Source organism: Sparassis crispa (genome assembly GCF_003851025.1).
Source record: "Sparassis crispa DNA, contig_000017F, whole genome shotgun sequence".
NCBI lineage: Eukaryota > Fungi > Basidiomycota > Agaricomycetes > Polyporales > Sparassidaceae > Sparassis > Sparassis crispa.
In genome coordinates, this window is record NW_020939764.1 from 363,337 (window position 1) to 386,284 (window position 22,948).

Genomic DNA, 22,948 nt, shown 5'->3' on the forward strand with positions numbered 1-22,948 from the left:
TCGCGAGCGCTTCAAGCCCAGGTATGCTGTGTTTCATGAATTCTTTACATTGTTGCAGACACCGGATGACTATTCTGTGATTCTTTAAAGGAAGCCATGCGTCTCGCTACAATACCGCTTGGCGTTCTTCACAGATGGGACCAGCTTGTGAACAATTGTTACTTGGAGAGCACCAACGTCACTATGGCGCATAGCAACTGTATGCGCGAGTTCTTCCATGATAAGAATCTTGCGCCGCAGTACTGGAGCGTTTGCCCCTCCAAGAGATCTCGAGGGTCCTACTGTATTTGCTCACTCCTTAATGACGTCTGGTTGCTCGAGAAGTATGCGGTTCAAATGCTTACAAGGTAGGTCACTACACTACACATATGGTAGAATCAACTAGATGCAGACGGTGAGCCTAGCAGGATGACATGAAGGTACACGAAAATGTGACAATGGTCACTTATTTGGCTCATACAAACAAAGATTTTCGAAATCGCGTGTCGCGCAACTGCAGAGTCATATGCAACACACTGTAGTGCATCAGATCTCAGACTTTGACTTCCGAGTCATTCTGCTCCGTGGCATAGCTAAATACTAGCTGAAAGTGCATAGCCAAGGGTGCTAGTTGTATGACACGTCCCAGCACTGACTTTCCTTCAAACCATCTGGCTGTCCTAGTCTGAGCGGGAGCCGCCATGGACAACACCAATTCTATGACCAGAAAATGAGGTTCCCCGAAATGCTGGAAGAACAAGCACAATGTCCAGAACTTGCATGATCCCAAGGATGGTGAGCAGCTGATGCAACAAGGCTCAACAATGCGCACACCTCAGAGAATGTTTTACCAAGGATACAAAACTTACTGATGATGCTTCTCGGACTGTGCGAGCTCCTCCACTGGTATCAAGGGTGCTGCTTAAAACTGCTGAATGAGCACCTTTACTGGCCTCTTGACGTAGCCAATTTCTCATTTGCACAGTACCGTGACCCTCACTGCTCAGGACCTTCATAATATTTGAGAGCCACTGCGAGCATTACAAGTGCAATGGCTGCTGGCAAGTGAAGTTTTGGGCTCGGGATTTGGCTAGAACACGCGTAGCAGTGCTAGCGGTTGTGTCCACAATCACACACTGCATCAGCAAACTACAAGCTGGAGGGACAGGCACACAAGCAACCAGATCATGACCACGACCACAGGCAGGAGGGACGTGGCCCAGAGACAATGTGTTGCATGGCTCAGACGGTTCATCAGCTTGTGGCTCATGAGGATTCAATGATCCCGACTCAGTATACAGAGGACTCCGAGTACGATCGGTGTATGAGGACAGGAATGAAACAATGGGGAGAGCGTACTTGGGCATGAGATGTAGACGTCCTCAGTCTATTAGTAGAATGATTCCTCCAGTTTGTTCACCCATTTAAATTGGTCTTGTTCAATTCTGAATTGAATCTGCGTACCCTCCCACTATAGCTAGATACTTGAAATCATCAGGATGACTAATTCATTCCCCAGTTACGCTTTGTTTCATAAATTTCTTGAACTGTTGCAAGCATTAGAAGGCTAGGTGGTGATTCTTCAACAGAAGCATGCCATGGGTCTCGCTCAAATAGCATTTTACATTCTTCACAGGTGGTACCAGCTTGTGGATGATCATTTCTGGGAGAGCACTGACATCGCTATGGCATGAAGTAATGGTGCACACAAGCTCCTCAGTGATAAGAATCTTGTAGAATACTGGAGTGTATGCCATCCAACTGATCCCAAGCATTAGCAGGGACTTTATCAGAGGCTGTCCATTATTCCTGCGGAATGATTGATTGTCGGTGAAGTGTGTGATCGCACTTGCAATAAGCTGGGGCACCTGATCTCACTGGTATTTAGATGTCTGAATGTACATAACATGTCAGTGATCATCTTTGTGAGCAGTCATTTATGCACTCTCACAACTAAGATGAGGCGTATATAATTTTTATTGTCCCACACCCTTATATTTTGCCCATTGTTAATATGTAGCATTGCAGGGTCCAGTCCTGGAACTGGTCCAGAACTGCCTCAGGACCAGGACTGGACCATATATGACTGCCATCTGGTCCAGTCCTGGTTCAGGTTCAGGTCCTGAAGATTTTCAGAATTCTCAGGACTGCCAGGACTGGTCCAGGACCAGTCTAGGACCAGTCCTGGACTGATACTGTTTAGGTGCTATTAAAGCCTGTTTTACATCAAAATTTAGGCCAAAGCTGAGAAGTTAGCATGATAGAAAACTAGAATTCAAGTAAGGCTTAGATATAATGCAAAAACACTAGTAATAATGAAGTACAACCCCCTCACAAGTTATGTATACCATGTCTTAATCTCTTAACATGAGTCAAAGTAAACAAAGACCAGTCCAGGACCAGTCTAGACTGACCTAGGACTGTAGTCCTTACTGGTCCTAACAGGACTGGTCCTGGTCCTGGTCCTAAAGAATTTAACTGGTCCATTCCTGGTCCTGGTCCTGGTCCTGGCCAAAAAAGGCAAAAGACCAGACCAGACTGGACCCTGCAACACTATCAATATGCATGCTGCTCATGGGGAGAGCTGTCCCAGTCACTAAACCCGTGATGCAGAATGATGTCAAATGTCCTTCAGATGGTGGCAGCTACTTGCAGTTCAGTCCAAAACTGTAGGCAAGGGTCTCAAAAACTTTACTTGCAAAATAGCTGTAATAGTATGAATAGAGCCGAGAGACCTCTGTGTCATGAGGCTTCGAGAGTGCATCAAAAAAGAGGGATGATGTGTAGGACATTGGTTGGGCATGCTGGTTGGAAAGGTAAATGTTCAGAATTTCTCGGGCTACCTTGGGCTCGGGCAGCTTCTGTATGCCGAAGAACATAGTAAGATCTTCTTCCACAATCTTGACTTTGTATACTGATAACATTTCGTGCATCCAGTTCTGAGACCTCAGTTGGTGAATGCGTTTGTATGCCTAAAATCAATCAGGTCGACATCCACTTCAAGGTGTAACACACTGACAAATTTATGTGGTTCTGAAATTGAAGGTGAGCGGGTCCAGTGCTTAATTATTGGCTGAAATCTGGCAAATCTGGGAACTGCCTTCATGCCCTGAGGTGACTAAATGTATCCAATATCAAATTATCAGCTGAGAGATTAGCACGAGTGTAGGAAGAGAGTAGTGTGCACTTCTCTGAATTTAGGGCAGGTGGCAGCTTATGAGATGTAGGTTCAGCTGACTCTGGAGGGAAAATCTGTTCTGAAAAGTTTAATGATATTACAGCGAAACTTGAATATAGTACTGTACCATTTCGATCTATTTGACACCTAGTGTGATGTGTGACAGCATGGTACCGATTCAACAGGTAGACAACTCAGCCGGACACCCATGACTGGCTGAAATTTTCGACATTTTGAACTCTTTTTAGGCAATTTCACCCATTTTGGGTGCCCTTTGGGGCAGTGACATGCAAAGACCTTCCGACAGTACTACATGTGACCTGTGACAGCTGCCAAATTTCGACACAACAGAAGGGCATATGACCTGTGACATGTCGAATAGATCGAAATGGTACAGTAGTATGTAGTCATTAATTAGTAGATATAAGAATGTTTGGAGTAAGTCCACTTGCCTGCCGCACCAATAACACTCTCCTGTGGGGCATGTTCGGAGACTTGAAGGCAAGTCTCATATTGATGACTATACCCAAGTTAACAATAAGTGGCGAGATAGCTGATACTTCTCAGTTGTTGCAGGTGATAATGGCCCCCTATAGGTTTTTGACAGGCCCCCTTCATCTGTCGATATGGTCTCAAAGCACGTGATCAAGCGCACCCTTGAGTACACATCAGAGGTAGTGCTCTGCAATTATTATTAAATATGTTAAAAGGCTGAATAATAATATTATGTATAATTACTTTGAACTCAAAGCTGCATATTTATTGGCAGAGTAGTATAATAATAATATAATAGTAGTGTAATTGTATCTAATGATATCCATGGTAGCCAGAAACATACCCAACATGCACCCAGTTCTGCTCGTGAAGAACAAGTTCACCCTCATAACAAGCTCAGGGAGTAATCTCAAGGTGCACCTGATGTCTGCCCACCAACCATACACTCTCTAAGTCAACATTGGGGAAGGCACACCAAGGCCTGGTTAAAGACAGATCAAGCACTGATTTCAAGCATCCATTTAGATGCTCAAAAAATAATTCCTTAGACTCGGGCCGTAGTTAGATCAACCAGAAATGGCAGTCTGCTAAATCCCAACAATTGAAATTGATGGTTCCGAGTGACTTGCAATGGCCCCTCAGTCAGGATTCACTATATGTTGTGCAAGAGTCTGATTATGATTAAATACAATCTAGTATTATAATATAATAGTAGTGTAATGAGATCTATTGCATAGCTCTGAGTATAATTATAATATGGGTCAGTCCAGTATTTAATAGTAATATTGAGTTTTATTATTATTACAATTAATTATAATAATAATCTTGCAGAGCACTAGTCAGAGGGCATGCGTGAGCAGTGTTACTCAACAGTGGGTGCACAGGTGAGCATGACACACAAGAATTTAGTGATAGGTGGGTAGATTATTGCCCTCAGCTAATTGTGTGATGGAGATAATGATATGGCAACCGCTCAGAAGTGTCCGTGATGGAAAATTTGCCTTGAGGCTGCTGAGACTCTAAATGCAGCATTGCGCATCAATTTTGTGACTATTCTGTAAGTGGCCTAAATCCTCAGACACACCAGAGCTGTAGTGGACTCAATATATAGCTAAAAGTAGCTAAGACTGAGTGTAAATACAGCTAGATGGTGGGTGTAAAGAATATAAAGCAACTTGCTTAGGTAAGTAGTAAGCAGTCCTAACGAGTAACGATCATCAGAACTGACCCGTTATATATTCCCAGCCAAATTTTGGTGTGGAGGCTGCCATGCTGAAGATGGCTTCTCTGTGCTTTGCTTTGCCTCATATTTATCAGACTCTAAAGATTCTGCTCGATAAACATGAGGCAAAGCAAAGCACAGAGAAGCCATCTTCAGCATGGCAGCCTTCGCACCAAAATTTGGGTGAGGCTATATTTTAGCAAGAGAATACTCTGATCATTTCAGGGATCCTCTATGTCCTTATATATGTATCAGTAGAGCCGCGCAGTAAGTGCTTGGCCTACATACTAATACGATGTCATAGCTACGGCGTAGTTAAGTATGATGGATGTGCAGAACAATGATGAAATTATGTAGAGAATAAATGCAAATATGCACAGTATCGTACGAATTAGGTAGATAATAAACAGAGGAAAATATTGAGCCCAACATTACCCCTTCATTAAGATCTTTTATTCCTCGAAAGATAATCAATCACTATCATATAGTAGAGTAATAAAATCAAAGATGAAATTAATACCTTTACCAAGGGAGATCATTTTTCTGGAGCTCCAGGAAAAAAGTAAGTGTATAAAACAAATAACAACAAACATACTTTCACTGCTGTCCTCAACAATACACAAGGTCAGCTTTCAATTGTTTGTTCACATCCTTTTGCTGCGAGTCCATCCTCGCATACCATAGACTGGCCTCAGGATCAATAGTTGCTGGATAATGCCATTTCAATCTCTCTCCATTGCACAGTCTCTGAAGGATGTATCCGTTTCTTGTTGCAAGCTGGTAAGTATTCTTGTCAGTGACATCTTGAATGATAAAGGGTTCATCCCAGCATGGGTGGATCTTTGAGTCTGGTTTTAACCTTTGAAGTATTAGATCTTTGAGTTCAGTTTTGACCTTCGAAGTATTAGATCTCCAATACTCAATGCTCGCTCATGGTATCGTTTATTGCAGCATTTGGCCTGCTGTGCAAGACGAATGTGCGTGTGCTTGTTCACTTCTGCATGGAGGCATTCAAGGTCCTGGACATGCTTGAGGTGCTCTCTTTACAGCTGCTCTATTTTTTTATCTGTCAGTGGGTTACTAATTGTGTCGGCAATAAAGTCATGAGGAAGACATGAAGTCGAGTCATAGGCAAGATAGAAGGCAGACATTCCAGTGTGACAGTTGACATGTGTGTGGTGTGCGAGTAGCACGTCTTCCACATAAGTGTCCCATAGATGTTGAGAATTCGGAGTACAATAACACATTAACATTTCTTCAACTTTGTAGTTGAAATGCTCGAGATGACTGTTCATCTGCAGATGATACGGTGTTGTATGAAGGTGAGTGATTGAAAGGCAGCAAAGGAAGTTCTGAACAAGGTAAGACATGAATTCTTCTTCATTGTCTGTAAGAATGTTTATCAGCTTTCCATGCATATTGATAATCTTCCTCAGCATAAGAATCACAGATTCTTTCAACAGCTCAGCAAAGGATCAGCATAGATCCATCCGGTACCATGGTCCATTGCTGTAAGAAGGTATGCATTGTTATTTATTGTACATAAGAGCAGTTCAACAAAATCCAAGGCCCAATGGCACCAAGCACCAACTTGTGAAAGTGACGTATGACTTGGGTGATTTAATGACAATGTCTGGTGTCAAGCGAGACTTCAAATCTCCACAAATCCTGAGATAATTGGACTGGTCTTAAGTCAAATTATATCCCAGTTGTTACTGAAGTAAATTAGGTGTTAGGAATAAGAACAAAGTAGTAAATACCCTTCTTGGATAAAATACTGACTTCAGTAGAGTTGACTGATATGAGTACACGGACTCCGATATCAGACCTTAAGACCTATAGACTTAGAGACTTGGGCGATAGACTTTGTAATCCAATAAGTACAATGTTATGTACTTATAAACTACTAGTGACTTAGACAGAGACTTTACTACTTTACTTGGTAGTACTTGATTGCTTGGCATGTGGTTGTATATAAATATTAGTATATTTATTTTTTTCTGTCTCAGGCAAGGGCCTTTATATACTAAAACTTGGGACAATAAGGTCCTAAGCATAATAGACAAGAACAATGAAAAAGAATAATAAAAGGATGAACAATTGCCTATTTACAATAATAGGTTGTTCATAAAATATACCAAAAAGGGTGTTCAATAGCCAGAAGGTTCAATAGAAACAATAGCAAAGATAAACAATAGCTAAGTAAATCAATAAGAATAATAGCCACTTGAATCAATAGGAACAATAGTTCTTAGTGTTATGAATAGTAGGCTATTGTCTTGGGATAATAAATAAATGAAAACAATAGCTAGGCTATTGTTGTACTTATTTATATGGCAAATAACAAATAGAGACGATGGAACATTTCGACAAGTTACAAAACATAACAAACAGTATACTAAGCATTGTAACTAAAAGTATGGCCAGCAATAATAGTAAAAAGAATATAAACATAATCAAGCATAATTCCCTACGCTTCGATCAAACCTAACATCTTCATCTCATATTCCTCTTCTTCGCAATCTAACCCTCAACAAGCGAAGTCCATTGATCGTCTGCTTGGCAGATGAACAATGATTCTGGGAATAGGAGGAAGGGGACTGAGCAGGATCTCACGCTGATGTGAACAAGGAGATTGCCTACATTGATCGACCATAAAGAGAGGCAAAGGCGATGTATGTGCTGATGGATGAGATCACGGTGTCTCGTGCAATGTACTTGTCCTCGAGGGCAGTTGGCATGTAGGTGCGATATATCTTGAGGAAAGGTTGGCATTGTCCTTTCCCATTCACTGCTCTTGCAAGTTGCACATGGAGATCTTCCTGTGTAGGGTAGAATCTTTATGTGAGACACAAATCGTGTGTGTCAAAAGTGGATGTAGTGGCTGTGTAGATACCAGACTCCTTCACAAGAACTGTGTAAGGAGCCTAAATTCTCAGGCTCAAGGCTGCAGTGGACTCACAATATAGCTGAAAGTAGCTAAGACTGAGTGTAGATACAGTTAGATGGTGAACATCGAGGATATAAAGCAACTTGCTTAGGTAAGTAGTGAGCAGTTCATAACGAGCAACGGTCATCAGAACTGACTCGTTACAAACTGACAATGATTGCAGGTATGAATGATGAACTTGACCATATCTGACAGGTCCAGAAGCCAGGTGTGTTCTTTAACAGCTTCGGCGACAGGTCAAAAACCAAGATGACCAAGATTGTGATAGATGCCATGGACGAGCCACTTGGACTCATCAAAATTTCTCGGCACATAGAAGATCTTGCCATCAAGAGTGCGGTAAAGCTGTTCATTATATATGAAGAAACTGCGCTCATCAGACTGGCTGTTTCCAGCATGCGTCCTCACTCGTAAGTCATTAAACTATTTCTTTACAGTTTGATATACTGACCTGTTTCCACCTTCATCATGTTGTATTTTCTCAACAGATTCTTCATCAGAGTTAACAGCATGTTCATTAGTAGGTTCAGATGCAGGAGTAGCAGGAGGTGCAATTAAGCCTTCATTGTTCAAAGCCTCATCGGAATCCCCAAAAATCGATTCTTCACTTAAAGTACATGAATGCAGGCCAGCGTTGATCATTGGATAGCCATACAAGGGGCTCAGCATCTCAAAGTTGGGCACAGCTTCTCCTTCACAGTGTGATAATGCATCGGCGGCAAGCTGGAACTTTCTGGAATAATACATGGTCTTCACATTGAAATGAGCAATATTGTCCGCAAAGTGCTGAAGATATTGGCCAAGATTCTTCTGGGTAAGGAAATATTTTAACAATTCATGATCAGTTCTGACAATAATTGTTGAGCCTTCAATATAGGCACACTACTCCTGCAGAAGGTAGTAAATTCAACCATCTCTTGTTCTTAACTTGTCATCACTAACAATATACATAATAATGAGATTAATTGCACCATGAATTTTGCTACCAAAATTAGTGTTGGAAAAAGTTCTTCCGAGTCTTTAAATTTATCAGCATGTAATAATACGTATTGATAAATTTTGATAAGGTCAGCACACTATTTGTTCAGGATTCAATTACTAAGGGTTTCTTTTGTAGATAAGATAATTTTACTCAATATCATTTAGCTCTATGAAATTGAACACAAGCAGTTGAGCAGACTTTCATGAGTGGTTCAAACTCAATGTAGCACTAGTATGTCAATTATATGTATCACAGATCATAGAGACATTATTCTTACTAAGATATGTCACTAATACATATAGATATATAGATAGAGATTGTGTGTGAGAGAGAGCTAGACACAATTTTTGTTAAATATATTAGATATTTTGGCTAAATAAATATAAAAAAATATTATATTAGTAAAATATGTTAAGATATGCTCATTATCAGTTTATATAGTGCTAGGCTCAATATAAAGTTATAGTAAGTTCAAGTTAATGAAATTAATTTGTAAGCTTAGCAACTTATATAAGAAGTAGTAAACATTAAATTTCAACAACTAAACTAAATATATATTAAGCTGCGCTCACTATAAGTTTATATTGTGCTAGGCTCAATACAAATTTATAGTGAGTTTAGCTTAATAAAATTATTTTATGAGCTTAACAACTTATATAAGAAGTAAAAAAATTGAATTCTAAGAACTAAGGCAAAGAGAAGCATAACAACCAAGGAAAGCTCATAAAATATTTACTACTTAAACTCAATTTACTATGTAAGAAAGTATATAGATCAGACTCAAGTTCATTTATGTCTACTTTTGTGTGTGGATAACTAAGATTGTTTGACAAAGGCAGAGGAAGATTACTGTTGGACACATACTTGAGTATACTCGTGAGAAACTACAACAAAAGACAACAAAATACTAGATCATACCATGAATGTCTTGAATACCTCGAGGCACTGTAAAACAATAGGTTAATTCTTCAGGGGAAGCATACCATCTTGCTGATAGTTGGCCTTGTTGGGCACCTCAGGAGTGTGCTGCAGCATAATTATCTCCATTGCTGGACGTACTCCTGCAGCAACACAGTGGGCCAATTCTCTTGAGACTTTAATCTTGAACAGGATCAGAGAAATCCTGACCATCAAAATGGCAGGAATTATCTCTGTCTCAAGCGGGGAAAGGTGAAGTTTCTTTCAGATGATGGAGTTTACTTGAAAGGCAGCAATCCCCCTGCTATTGGTTGTGATGCAGGGACTGGCACCTCCTCAGTCAGAAACTGCTTCAATAGTAGGTTACATTACCTCCATGACTGAAGAGCAAGAGTGATGTGTAACAGACCTTATGCTCCATAACGAGTGTGATAATTCCAGTTTCCGTGTGGCAGCCTACCATATTGGGGATTGCAATGCAGCTCTGATTGTACATCTTAAAGGGCAGATACTGTTGACTAAAGGTGAATAAGGCATTATTGTAACTGAGAAAGCGCAAGAGAGAAGGAGTGAACTTGTCAACTTTAGCCTTATGAGGCTTGAGATTATGTGTCCGATGATATCCTGCCAAGAACAGCCAGCTAAGAACATGTGGCAGGAGATGAGAATCTAAAAGTTTGAGTTTGGGTGGATGGTAATGATCGCTTGAGTGTTCTGGCCTAAGTGACTCCAAAGTCGAGCCAAAGAATTGAGTAGAGGAGACAGACTTTATGGTGATATTGAATGTAACCAGATCAGCAGTCGTCCAGTGACAAGCAGTCTTCATTTTATCAAGAAGGCCAGCCATAATCAGAAAAACAGTCACAGTAATATGAGGTGAATTTAGACAATGATTAGGGTTGAAAACAGATGAAGAGAACAATCTCAATAGTATGTGCAGAAGGGTAAAAAGGAATGAAACTGGCTGACTTCAACTACAGTTGGTAACTTCAGACATGGTGTCAGTGATACTGTTGTGCCGTCTTCCTGTCCATCTTGCATTTTGAGTATGTTGTGTCTGCACTTCACATCTTGCAGCTCTGTGGTGATGTTCTTGCTAGTCTCATCTCCACTTTTACAGGCAAGAACTGAGTCATATAAAAATTAACAATAGATGCTGGGTGGCTGCATCAGATGATCCACCATACATGCTTTAGTTTAGGCTCTGTATTGGAATCCTGATCAGTGATTCTGCTTCCCCTCATCTATGGAACATGTATCTCTTCGACTTTCTTACCTTCTCACATGGTGATGATATCCACCTCACCGGTGTGCACTTTGCTCATTTTGAACAAGCGGATGATATCGCTCTCATTTTCACCTCTGCAAGTGGCCTCCAGGCAAAACTGGATAATCTCGCTCTCTCGTGTCATATTAACTTCATGCTCATAAACATCCGCAAAACACTCTGTATAATTTTTGGTCCACTTCCCCCACTATGTCCTACCTTGCAAGTTTACAGTGGTGCTACACTACCAATTGTCGAGGAATGCACATATGTTGGCATTAATTTTACTTCTACTCATTGTCACATTTTCGCTTATCATTACTCCACTGAGAGCTCAGCGACCAGGACAGTAGCTAATGCTACTTTTCGAGTGGAGTCTATGGTCAGAGATTTGCCCCCATGGGAAGGGCACTGTCTCTATATGGGTCAAGTCAATCCTCACCTTATCTTTGGTTGCGAGATCACTTTGGGATACCTCATGTTCCCAGCTATTAGCTGAAACAGTTACTGTCATATGTCTTGGCTAATTGCTGCAAAATATGTGGTCTGTCCAGACTCTTATTATATATTTCACATCCCTGCCTGGATGGTCCATAACCTTGTGTGATCCCATACAAAATTTTAATGAGATCACATAGTGGGTAAAGTCTTTTGTTCTTTTGTTATCCTCATTTTAAGTACTTTGTTCAGCTTATCCCTATAGATTGTCACTTATCACATGGTGTCAGGGGGTAAAATGGAACTTTCCAGGCTAGGTTTTCACATTTTATTACTGCAAAATCCACTATATATTTTAATTATTCTACATTTGTATAGACTATAAAATGTATATTTATAATACTAGCTTAAGTAATGCTGCATCTGATTACAGCCAGCCAGTAAAGAACATCCAGCTTTAACATTAATAGCTACTGTCTTTTTAGTACACTAGTATTGAATTCTTATTATTACACCAGACATAAGCAATAAGTTTTATTAAACAGGTCAGTTAAAATAGTGCTTGCAGTAATAAGCCACTAAAGTAATGGTGACAGACTGTAATTCAGATAGTAGATTCCTACAGTGCATATAAATGAATATGAGATAAAATACTATTATATTAGAATATAAATCAGTTTATTATAGTAATTTTATTCTTTCTTCAGACCTTCCCATATTTTGAATTTATGGACTGAGACATTTAGTGGACTGTCTCATTCTCGTTTAAAATTATATTACATTTTTAGTATTAGATCACTTAGTTTCAATATAATCTATAGCATATTGTACCTACAAGACTTCCAAGTGCTGATACATTTAGAGCATCAACATACATTGATAACCTACTATGGAATTATCCAATGTATGAGATAGTTTAATGGAAGAACTCTAGTGCTTTGTTACTACCTCCGGTACCTACTTTCTCTGCCCTCCCATAATGTTGCCGCCTTGGCCCTTTCTGAAGCACAATTATTGGTGCTGGCTAGATTCCTCTCTTGGATATCTGACCTCCACCACATCCTGCACAATATTGATCCTCCTGTACAGTTTAACATTCACTGCAAAACCGAGAAAATCTCGGAGCCTCAAGAGCCTCCTGAGATGCCACTTAATCAAGCTGTCTCCGGGTCTGAGTAAGGCATGCGTTCGACCCCGAGAAAAGGCAGGAGCGGCCACCTTTTCGGCGTCTTCGCACTGTCAAGTTGTGACGTCTCCTGAGTCAGAAGATGTCTAGCATAGTCTATCTTTCGACTCCAGAGTAGTTCATGTCATGTATATCCAAAGTCTTGAATCAATCCTCTTTTGCATCATCTTCACCAGAAGATTCTCTCAAGATGCAATGTATTGGCAGGCAGATAATTCCGATTTTCTACATATCCTGCAGAAATAGGTGCGCTAGCCCACCCCCGCCCTGGCCCTCGCATGCTGCGCCGCCTGCCACACCCCATCCGCCTCACCCCCCATCATGCACTGCCCACTCGGGCTACTGCATTTCTTTGCTTCTGATAATCAGCCAATCGTGAGAGACACTTGCAACGAGCCCGTTCGACATTCAAAACCCAGAAACAAATCAAAGCCACGGCGAATGCACTGGACCTTTTTAGCGACCATGAACAAGGACCCGGTAATATTAGTTCACTCACCTTGTTACGGAAGTTAGCATGCTGATGGGTATTTGGTCCTAAGCTCACCAGCATAGTTTTTATCCTGTGAACACCAGCACTGAGCACGCATACAATCGGGGGGGAATAACGGCATATGCATACCCTCCAGCATCATATCCTCCAGCATTCTCGCAGCAAGAATCCGGCTCGCAGTCTCTCAGTGCCATCCCGGGGTTCCATGGCATGGCAAACTTCGCGGCACCGACTTTAATGCCAACGGGCCCCGCCTCTGGTCCTGCATTATCAAACTTTCAGTCATACAATCATGTCCTGACACCGTATGGAACCTCACCAAAGCTTCACCAGTCACCTCCCATCATCCGACACCTGCGCATAGTGCAGCATTGTCGTCACCGACCAGCTCATATCGCGTGCCTCCCGGGGTCACTGGAATGGTCCCTCCCTCTAATCCCGTGGTCTCGTCATACTCTCGATCATCCAGTGTCGGCATGACCACACCAGCTGTCAGCACATCGAGAGCTCATTCGGTCAGTCATAGCACTCCGGAGATGCAGGGACATGGCACACCTATGACTGATCATGCGGCTATTGTGTCATTTCCACACTCGTCTATGGAACAAGCACGCCTCTTCGACGCGCCACAGTCAGAATTTGATGCTATAATTCAGAGCATGCAGCAGCAAAGAGACATAATGTGTGCGCACCTGAAAGCTGCACAAAGTGATATACATGGATTGAACGGTAATTCCGAGAACGTGGACTGACTCTCGGGGGTACCTTCTCATGATGCTTCTAGCTTCGTGTCACTGCAGTCCATGCATGATTGATGTGGTATGAGAAACTCCTGTTGCAGGAGTTGACTGTATGCTTGTAATGCTGACTGGTGTTGCTCTTCATCAATGTGATGCGGCAGAGAGCTAAATATCCGGAGTGAAGATGTCAGAACAAACAAAAGATCGAAACATGATCTCACCAAGATATGGGACTGATTGTGTGGTTCAGAACAGAGTGTGCATACAGAGTCATAGTCTTGGACTCACGCGGCACAAGAATGATCATCTGCAATGTTTGCATAAATAATTTCAGTTTTGTATAGATATCATACCGTGAACTTACCATATCACGTCCATTCACCTGAAACACGCCCTGTGGAATGGTAACTGCTTGCTCGCCAGCCGCAGGATCAAGTAAACCTGGACTATGTCCGCCAAAACTGCATGTGGAACATCAATATCTTCAGACCCGCTCGAGGCTAGTTTGCTCTGCGAGAGGCTCATGGCAGCCTTATGCAACGCGAGCTGCAGGACTTCTCGCACGAAAGACAGTGAGAAGTTACTCGGTATCTTGGTAAGTTGAAGAGGCCGGAGAAAGAGCATCTTTCACGTATGGAGATGACCTTGCATAGGCCATACACACATCTTGGATGTAGATGAAGATGTGGCTAGTGCAGACACAGAAGATGTGGAAACAAGTGCATCTCGAGAGCCAAAGAGATACTGAATAGATAGCGTTATCGATGTGTCTTGGTAAAGCCTAAGATACACTACTTCAATAATCTTTGGTGTCTGATAACACCAAGTGAAACTCTGAAGACGCCGCGTACAACATCTATCCGGTGCGTCTTCGGCTCCTACGATTTTCTGGGTTTTGCAGTGATTGGGGTCAATCTTACCACTGCATACATGGATTGATGCATCGCCAGCCTTGAGCATGCTCTGGAGCTTCATTGCCAAAGTCAAATTGACTCTAGTGTGAAACTGCAACTCCTCCATGGTCAACGTGAGATGACAAAGAATGGTCAGCTTGTTCCAAGTCCTATCACATTTCGTCACTACCTGCGTGTTCCCTGTGCCGCTCATCACCAGGTGCTCACTCGCATTCTGCTATCTGACCACTCTCTTGCAGTGGAACACTTGCATCACCATGATCGCTATCGTGCTCCCATGTCGTGAACTTGGCAAATTTGCTACTTCTGCCATATGTGAGGGGTCATCGAGGATGTAGTTCATATTTTCCTCCACTGTGTCACCCATCCACACTTAGTGCTACTGCAAGAAGAATTCCTGTGCAAAGCCTGCACTGATGTTCCCACCTTACACAGTGCATGAAACACCCTCTCGCTGCTCGCCTTCTTCCAGCATCTCCTCATTCAACGTCCCACAGTAGAGTTGCTGGCTAAATGGGCACATAATGTTCTCTCCCTTGTGGACGAACTCCCTATATTCATTATTTCTGATGAAGCAGAGTATCTCTCTCACCCTTTCGCATTAGCATTGTAACAGATGCTGAGAGATGGTACTCATATCTTCGCCACTGTCTCTGGTCAGGGGTGAGTGTTATTGGATTTGTGGGGGGGCCAATTTGATTTCTGGAGCATCAGCAAAAGTGCACTTTTGTTACCATCGGTTATATAGCATTATAATCTAAGAAATCCATTACAATGATCAAAATTATTGAGCAAAGTTGTAATGGATAGTAACTTCTCTATGATGCTTCCAAACTTTTCTCAACATCTTAAATTATTTGGTAATCCATTTGCAATCAACATAATCTATTCAGAATGCCCAGAATACTTGGGACTTATTATAATGAATTCCGAGCTTTATAAGGTATCGTAATGCTATTGTAAGCAGTGATGACACCTGGGAAAATCTTACAATGGCTGTATGGATAATATTGTTTGTAGCCGGCACGGCACATTACGAGAAATGCAGTAATCATTGTATAATATTACATATGACAGGTGTGAGTACAAATATAGAGTCCACGAAGTTCACATGATCCCATGATACCGAACAGAGCAGAAGCACAGCGCGCAAGATGAGAAGGAGCATGACAGCTGAATACCACACTGGCACAAAGATAGCAAGAGAAGTGAGCATCCAAAGACCAAGGAAATGCACAAAGAACATGAGCAGTTGAGACACAACAAGAAAGCACAGTTAGCGAGGAGGAGCAATGATGATAATGAGAGAGAGTAAAGGTGAATGCTGATGGCCAATGAGAACATCCAGGAGAGGGGCAGCGACCACAGAGAGATACAAGGTTGGCAGTCTGCACAATGGCTGTAAGACATTGTATGGCACAACACATATGTTGACATACTTACCGACTATGGTAATGATGAATGTGAGGCTGCCTGATGGTATCGCGCAGCATGTTGCTCTTTCAGAGTTGCGAGACCATTGCGACCATTGCGGTGGTTTGCACGCTCATTGTCTTATTTACTGTAATGTTCCAAAATGACACCATAGCTTTCTTCAGTGTTTCTGTTGGATCTTATTAGGACATCGCTCAGGCAAAGTGATCTGATTCTACTCTCAAGTGGTGGAATGAATACGTATTCATATCCATGCAATGACGTGTCTAATGAATTATTTTATTATAGTCAGGTTCTTTGTGCCGCATTCATCAGGAAAAGTCAACTTTTACTTAAAGGTGTCCTTATGTGACTTAAATGCACTTATGGTCCTTAAATAAGGTAAAAAAGGGCAAAAAGCCCATAAGTCATATTTCCTTGGAGGCTTAAAAGTCAAATTTTGGGAACTTATAGGCCTTAAATAAGGCAAAAAAGGACAAAAAGTCGGAATAAGTCCCATAAGTAAAAGTTGAGTTTTCCTGATGTTAGTGACAGAAAAGAACAAATGAGTGGTACTTCTTATACTTGAATAGGCATGCGAGGAGTGGAAGAGCAAGAGTGCATTATCTCGGAAACGAGGCTCATAGGAAGTATCCTGGAGAAGAATCCTTCTGGAGTGCGATAGAAGGAGGGGAGAAGTTAGACATGGGCGAGAGGGTGAGCAGCAATGGCATTAACCAATTCTGTGATGTTGTTATCATTGTTGTTGTTGTTGTTGTTGTTATTGTTGTCCATGTGATTGTTGTTGTCCTTGAAGCCATCAGTAAGATGGGAGAATACAAGGAGAAGGGAAGAGTATTTGGCACCAGATGGGACTCACTGTCCCTTATATATGCCAGGGTTATGACACGCAATGGAAAGAAAGAAGCTACATCATCGCCTTTACTTCCAAATTGGGAAGAATCACTATGGGCCTAGGGCTTTGGATTTTCACTACTGGTATGGTAGATCATTACATGCCCAACTGGAACATAATGTTCATTAGACCACCACTCAGCCAACATTGATCAGACCTCCAAATAGTTTTTTTGGGACCTCAGATTGATGGCCTCAGAAGAACAAATGCCTTAATTTCCAAGAGATGTAATACCGGTGATACGCTCCCTGCGACTCTGACCTTTGAAAAATGTGATTTTCCAGTGATTGCTCAGACCTCACTACTCTATGCCTTAGCCTCCGAGATGCATCCAACCCTTTCGCGACATTCTGCGAACTTTTCTGACTTTGCGCGACTTTGTTCGACTGTACTCAATTCCTCACGACTTCACTCGATTCCTCATGACTTCTCATCGAGATTTGACATTCTTTCATCACTCATACACCACTCTTGCATCTCCCCGCTGTCGGATACCTCTTACCCGTTGCCCTTTGGTCTCGTCCGATGCGCCCTGGCCAATTTTCTTCTTAGTCCATACTTTCCCGACATCGCACCACCTCTCTGAATGTCGCGCTGACTCGCTGGTTCATCGCACTGACTTATCGGTGTCGCTCAATGGTCGCACCCCCTGGTTTTGCAAATCTCATTCCCTTTATCATTTGACCTTCCCCTTCAAGACTCCTACCTTCATGCTGGACCGGAGATGCTGTTAGAGTGTTCCATGTGGTTCAGGACAAGTAGCATATGTTTTCTTTCAATTTCCCTCTACTTTACCATTCTTCTCCATTGCTAACGTATGACATTCACCTCTCCACTCACTTTACCTATTTTTCCATTGGTTCTAGGCCATTGTGACTCTTTCTGATGTCAGGATCCATCGTCCGACATTTCGTGACTTCTGCATTTTCTCTCCCTTTGTCCTCCTCTATAAATACCTGCTGTATCTACATCAATTATTATCAAAGACCAGGAGGAGACTTCCCTCTTCACTTCAGATCACTGAGAAACTGTGTTTACTGCGATAGCGACTTCAAACTGTGATATTACCCACTGCAACATAGTAAGACTGCGACACTGCGATATAGCGAGACTGCGATACTTCGAGACTGCGTACTGCAACTGTGATAGCGAACTGCGACACTGCAATAGCGACATAGTGATATAGCGATATACCATCTGTGTTAGTCTTACTCTGACTTTTGCATTAGACTGACTGCAACTTCGTCGAGATGGTGAATACTGCATTTCCCTATAGCATTTTACCTCCACAGATAGTTCCCTTCACCTTTGCAATTTAGTTCATCTTTGCCTATGAGTTTGGCGATTGCATCACGACTTTAGCTTCCACTCTCCGACTTTTGCAACTTTGATGTAGATTGTCATTCGACTTCACATTTACATCGTGAACCTGCGTTCTCTTACAGGTTGCATCCCCCATTGGCTTAGGTCAAGGTTCTGGGGCCCACTTCCATCATTTTACAGTTGTGATGCTCTTTCCTCTCACACAGATCGCCCTGCGTCTTGTTTGTTTTAGTTGGGTTTAGGTGTTTGTGTCGGGTGTACACTCATCACCGGTCTCCAATAGAAGCTCTACACGGCTGATTTCTGCTAGAGTTATATTGGATGACAATCGGAGATCTGGTGTGAGGTTTCCAGGATGTTTTGGTGAGGTTCTCCGCTGAAGATCTCTGTCCAGCCACAACACAAACACTGGCATGCTCAGCAAGGGCAAGGTCGCAGAAAGTCAAAGTCAAGTTCAGCCTGCCCTAAACTCACCTCGCTGCCACATCTCCCTGCTCCCACTTGTCTTGCCGTGTCCGTCCTGCTCTCCTGCCCCCAGGATGTTCTCTGAGTGTTATCAGTCATCCTTCATTCCCAACATGCCACATGTTCTCTTATCAGACAAAGTAGGCCTTCTTCAAAGATATTCTATTAGCAGTTGGCTCCCTTTTGCAGCATGAATCAATTTTCTGTCTATGTATTATTTTGTTTTGTAGGCAGTTTGTAAACGCTAGCATAACCTCTGTAGTAATTCCAGAAATATGATCCATTTACCATAAGTATTCTGTGAAAGAGCCAGAGTATATGTGCATGCAATATGGAAAAGCCGAGCTGTAGCCTCCACATGCGGTGAGGGATCTCCGTTGGATGTTACGTGGTACATGCTGTGGACATTCCGTGATGGGACATCTGATGGATGTTGGCTGAGTAGTAGTCTGTTGGATATTCAATTGGAGCTCCCTGGGAAATCGCCTGGCAAGATGTTAAAAAAAGGAATATGCCATTTGGCGGTGTAGCTAGGTAGCCTGGGAAAGATAATAGGGGGGTTCAGTTATATCTGCAAAAGCCGCTTTTCATCGCTGTTGCTTAAGACCACATGACCTGAGCATCATGTGCACGTTGTTGTGTTCTAGCTGTGACTGCAATCGCTCACTAGGGTTAGCTAGGGTTGGGAAAATGCAAATGTTTGCCAGGCTGCCGATGGTGGCTGGAGACCCAATCTGGGAAAGCTAACTCCTCAAGTGGAAACATCGGGGGTTTCCGGTGGAAAACCTCACAAACTCCGGGGACCCATCGCTAACCCTCATCAGGAAAAGTCAAATCTGCTTAGCCTCCTTATCTGCCTTAATAAGGAGAATTAAGACAATCCTCCTTCTTATTCCTTCTTATTCTTCCTTATTTCTCCTTATTTCTTCTTTTTCCTCTTTATAAGGAAAATAAGGAAGAATAAGACGGAATAAGAAGAAGGATTGCCTTATTTCTCCTTATTAAGGCAGATAAGGAGGCTAAGCAGATTTGACTTTTCCTGATGCTAGCATATACTCTCAGTCCGCACATGATCCCCGGATCACACAAAAGTCATGTGTAAGCTGCTTTCTGAGAAAGCAACGAAAGCGGCTTTCGCAGATACAACTGAACCCCCCTAATTACCGGCAATATTGAGAAACTTGACATGGAGCACCGGATGCCTCAAGACCCTATTAATGTATTCCCGGTGGATCTATACAGCGACAGAATGCAGAACTCGCAGTAAACATAGTAGAGACTCGAAGGTGGCCTGCAAGCTGGGAAGCAAAGACAATGCACATCTCGGAGTGCGTCAAAAGAACGGTGAACCCGAACCCTACAGTAGATCACTATAGATCGCTCTCTGGACTTTACATCGTACGTGTACCTACCAGTTGACCATTTTTTTGGGTCTCCCTTCGTAGTTGCTCCTGTAATTTGACAAAAATTTGCCCAACCTTACAAGCCCTTACAACCTCACATAGCATTGTAGCACATTGTGATGTCATTGCAATTAATTGTCTACGTTACTGAGGGTTGCAATACATCGGGAACGATTACAGAGGTTGCGATATGACCCAATTATTCTGAAGGTTTGCAATGTCATTCTAATCTGTTACCACATACCGCGGAGTATTACAATCGTCGTAATCCGTTGTAACAATTGTGCACTTTTGCTGACGAGGTTTTTGCAATGATTTTCCTGCCAGGTTTTAACCCTTGATCTGCCCGCAGTTCCTCCTGCATTGGCCGAGAGCACTAGCTGAAGCATATGAGTCTATCGGAGCGGTATGCGCTACGGAATGCGTTGCTGTAATAAGCTTTTTCTTTGTCTCGTAGTACATATATTACACAATTCGTGTCGTGCATGTACTTATTACAGTAACAACCCGGTGTTCCTGACTGGGACCCAGGCCAGTAATATACCTACCTACCTACCTACCTCATCGCGGAGCTTGAAAGCTCCTATTTCCGCCACCGACCTGGCGCAATCCCAAGCTTCAACCGATTGAAAAAGGATCCGGGAAATGCTGCAAACCCTCACAATGGCTTTGACTGACACAACTAACAGGCCAACAACCCATCGGCAACAAAAGTTCCAATACGAAGTATATTATCATTACACTCTTCTTGTCTAGACAATATTTGCTATACTATGCGAATTGTCCATGCGTAGCCGCAGTGAAAGTCGACGGACATAATCTGTACCACCCAGCTCAGAATACCGACACGTCCGCGTCTGACTCCCTATCCGACTCCGCCCCTCCCTTCCACACCATCTCACGCACACGCTGATCCGCCGCGCGCAGCATCAGGATGCTCTCCAGCCGCTCCGCCATTTCCTCTGAGGTACCCCCGACAAACACCTTCGGGTTGCAAGCCGCATGCGCCACGAGATTGCGCCGAAGCGCGGTGGGGGAGAGGTTAGCGCACTCCGCGGGGTCCACGACGAGCGACGCAAGAGTACGCAGCTCGTATTTCCGGTGCATATCTACATACGTATGCGAAATGGTTAGGTGAGATCAGCGTAACGAGTGAGTTGGAGGGCGGCGCACTGTCGACATATTCCTCACAGGCGCGTGGGACCTCGATATCGAGCGCGCGCCCGCCACGCGCGGCGGCGAGCCGGCGCAGCCCGGGCATGCGCACACTGGTGTCAAAGAGTGAGACAAAACGCAGCTTTGGGAGTGCGAACAGCGCTGGTATAGCGTCGTCGTCGATGTGCGGGTTGAGCGCGAGGTCGAGCTCCGCGAGCGTGCGCTTCAACGCGACCAGGTGGAAGACACTGTTGGAATGGTCAAAAAACATAATAGATTACCGGGGCCGAACTACGCACGCTTCATTTCCAATCCCCGTGTTGCTGAGCCAGAGTCGCTTGAGCCGCGGCAGGTGATGAATGTGCGTAAGGTCGAAGTCGTGCAGACTGATGTCGCTCAGGTTGATGTCCGTGACGAACAAGAAGCTGTTCGGCTTCTTCAAAACTATGGGGTTCAAAGTCAGAAATTGAAGCAGAAAATCTTAACAGAGTGAGTCGCACCATGCAAGAGATCGCTAGCACCGAGGTTGAGACCGGCTTCGTCCATGATCGACGCGGTTAAGTCGAGACACTTGACCTCTGACGTGCGCAGGATGTTGAGAATGCGAGCGTTCAGATGCCCGTCGGCACCGAGCATATCCGCAATATGCTGGTGGGTGACATCTTTGAGAGCATACAGCCGCTCCTTGAGCCTGATCCCGGGGAGGAGCGTATCCAGATGGTTGATCAGCACACTCAGCCCCCGGGGTGTCTCCGTGCCAATATGTGGACCGTACAGTTCGTCTGCAGGTGTCCAGATGCACGAGCGCGCTTGCAGTAGCCAGGGACACGCGTATCGGCGACGACGTACCTTCCAGAGCGCGAATCTTGCCCTCAACATCGCCTTCCATTGCCAAACCATCGTGCCTGGGTGAAGACGCCCCCTTCGTATCGGGGAAGTAACAGATCCGCTGCGCCTTCGCGCTCAGATAAAACGAGTCATCGTTCACGCTCTGGAACGAGCGCTCGTGTTTAGGCGGGCCGACCATGTCGCTGAAGGTCTCCACCGAGTGGGAACGCTTGCGTTTCATTCGCAGCTCCGGGTGGTCTTGCCGGAGATCGTACTGGTCGGAGGTCGGGGCAGGTGTTCTGCGCTCCCAGTTCAGCGTAGGGTTTTGCAGACTGTTGCTCAGCAGAGAGGAGATATCCGGGCTGTCGCGTGCCGCGGGAATCGGCTGGTAGAGGAGATCTAGAAGGTCGTCCTCGTCCATGGACTGCTCCAGTCGTTTTGAAAAGGAGGGGTGTAGTTTCTCGTGAATGGCGGTGGTGGTGTAGCGGCTGGGTGCGTGCAATTCGCGGCGGAGGGTCTCCAAGTATGAGATGGCTGTCACGGTCGGGCAGTAGAACGGGTTTTGGTCGTCGATAACGGGCTCATTGAAGTGCATGATGACAACAAGTGAGAAAAGAACCGAGTAGAAAATGTCTAAGACAGCGAGGAGAAAGCAGAGTGAGGCACAAGACAGCACAAAGAGT

General features: G+C 43.6%; 1 protein-coding gene across 1 annotated transcript; it reads right to left on the reverse strand.

Annotated features, from left to right (window-relative positions):
• Positions 1 to 21,116: 21,116 nt before the first annotated feature.
• SCP_1801310 (hypothetical protein) lies at positions 21,117 to 22,860 on the reverse strand (the record flags this gene model as incomplete). Its single annotated transcript, XM_027765219.1, has 5 exons — positions 21,117 to 21,391; positions 21,456 to 21,685; positions 21,737 to 21,881; positions 21,938 to 22,219; positions 22,287 to 22,860. The coding sequence occupies 5 exons, from the start codon at positions 22,858 to 22,860 to the stop codon at positions 21,117 to 21,119; spliced, it is 1,506 nt and encodes a 501-aa protein (XP_027621020.1).
• Between the last annotated feature and the right edge of the window lie 88 nt (positions 22,861 to 22,948).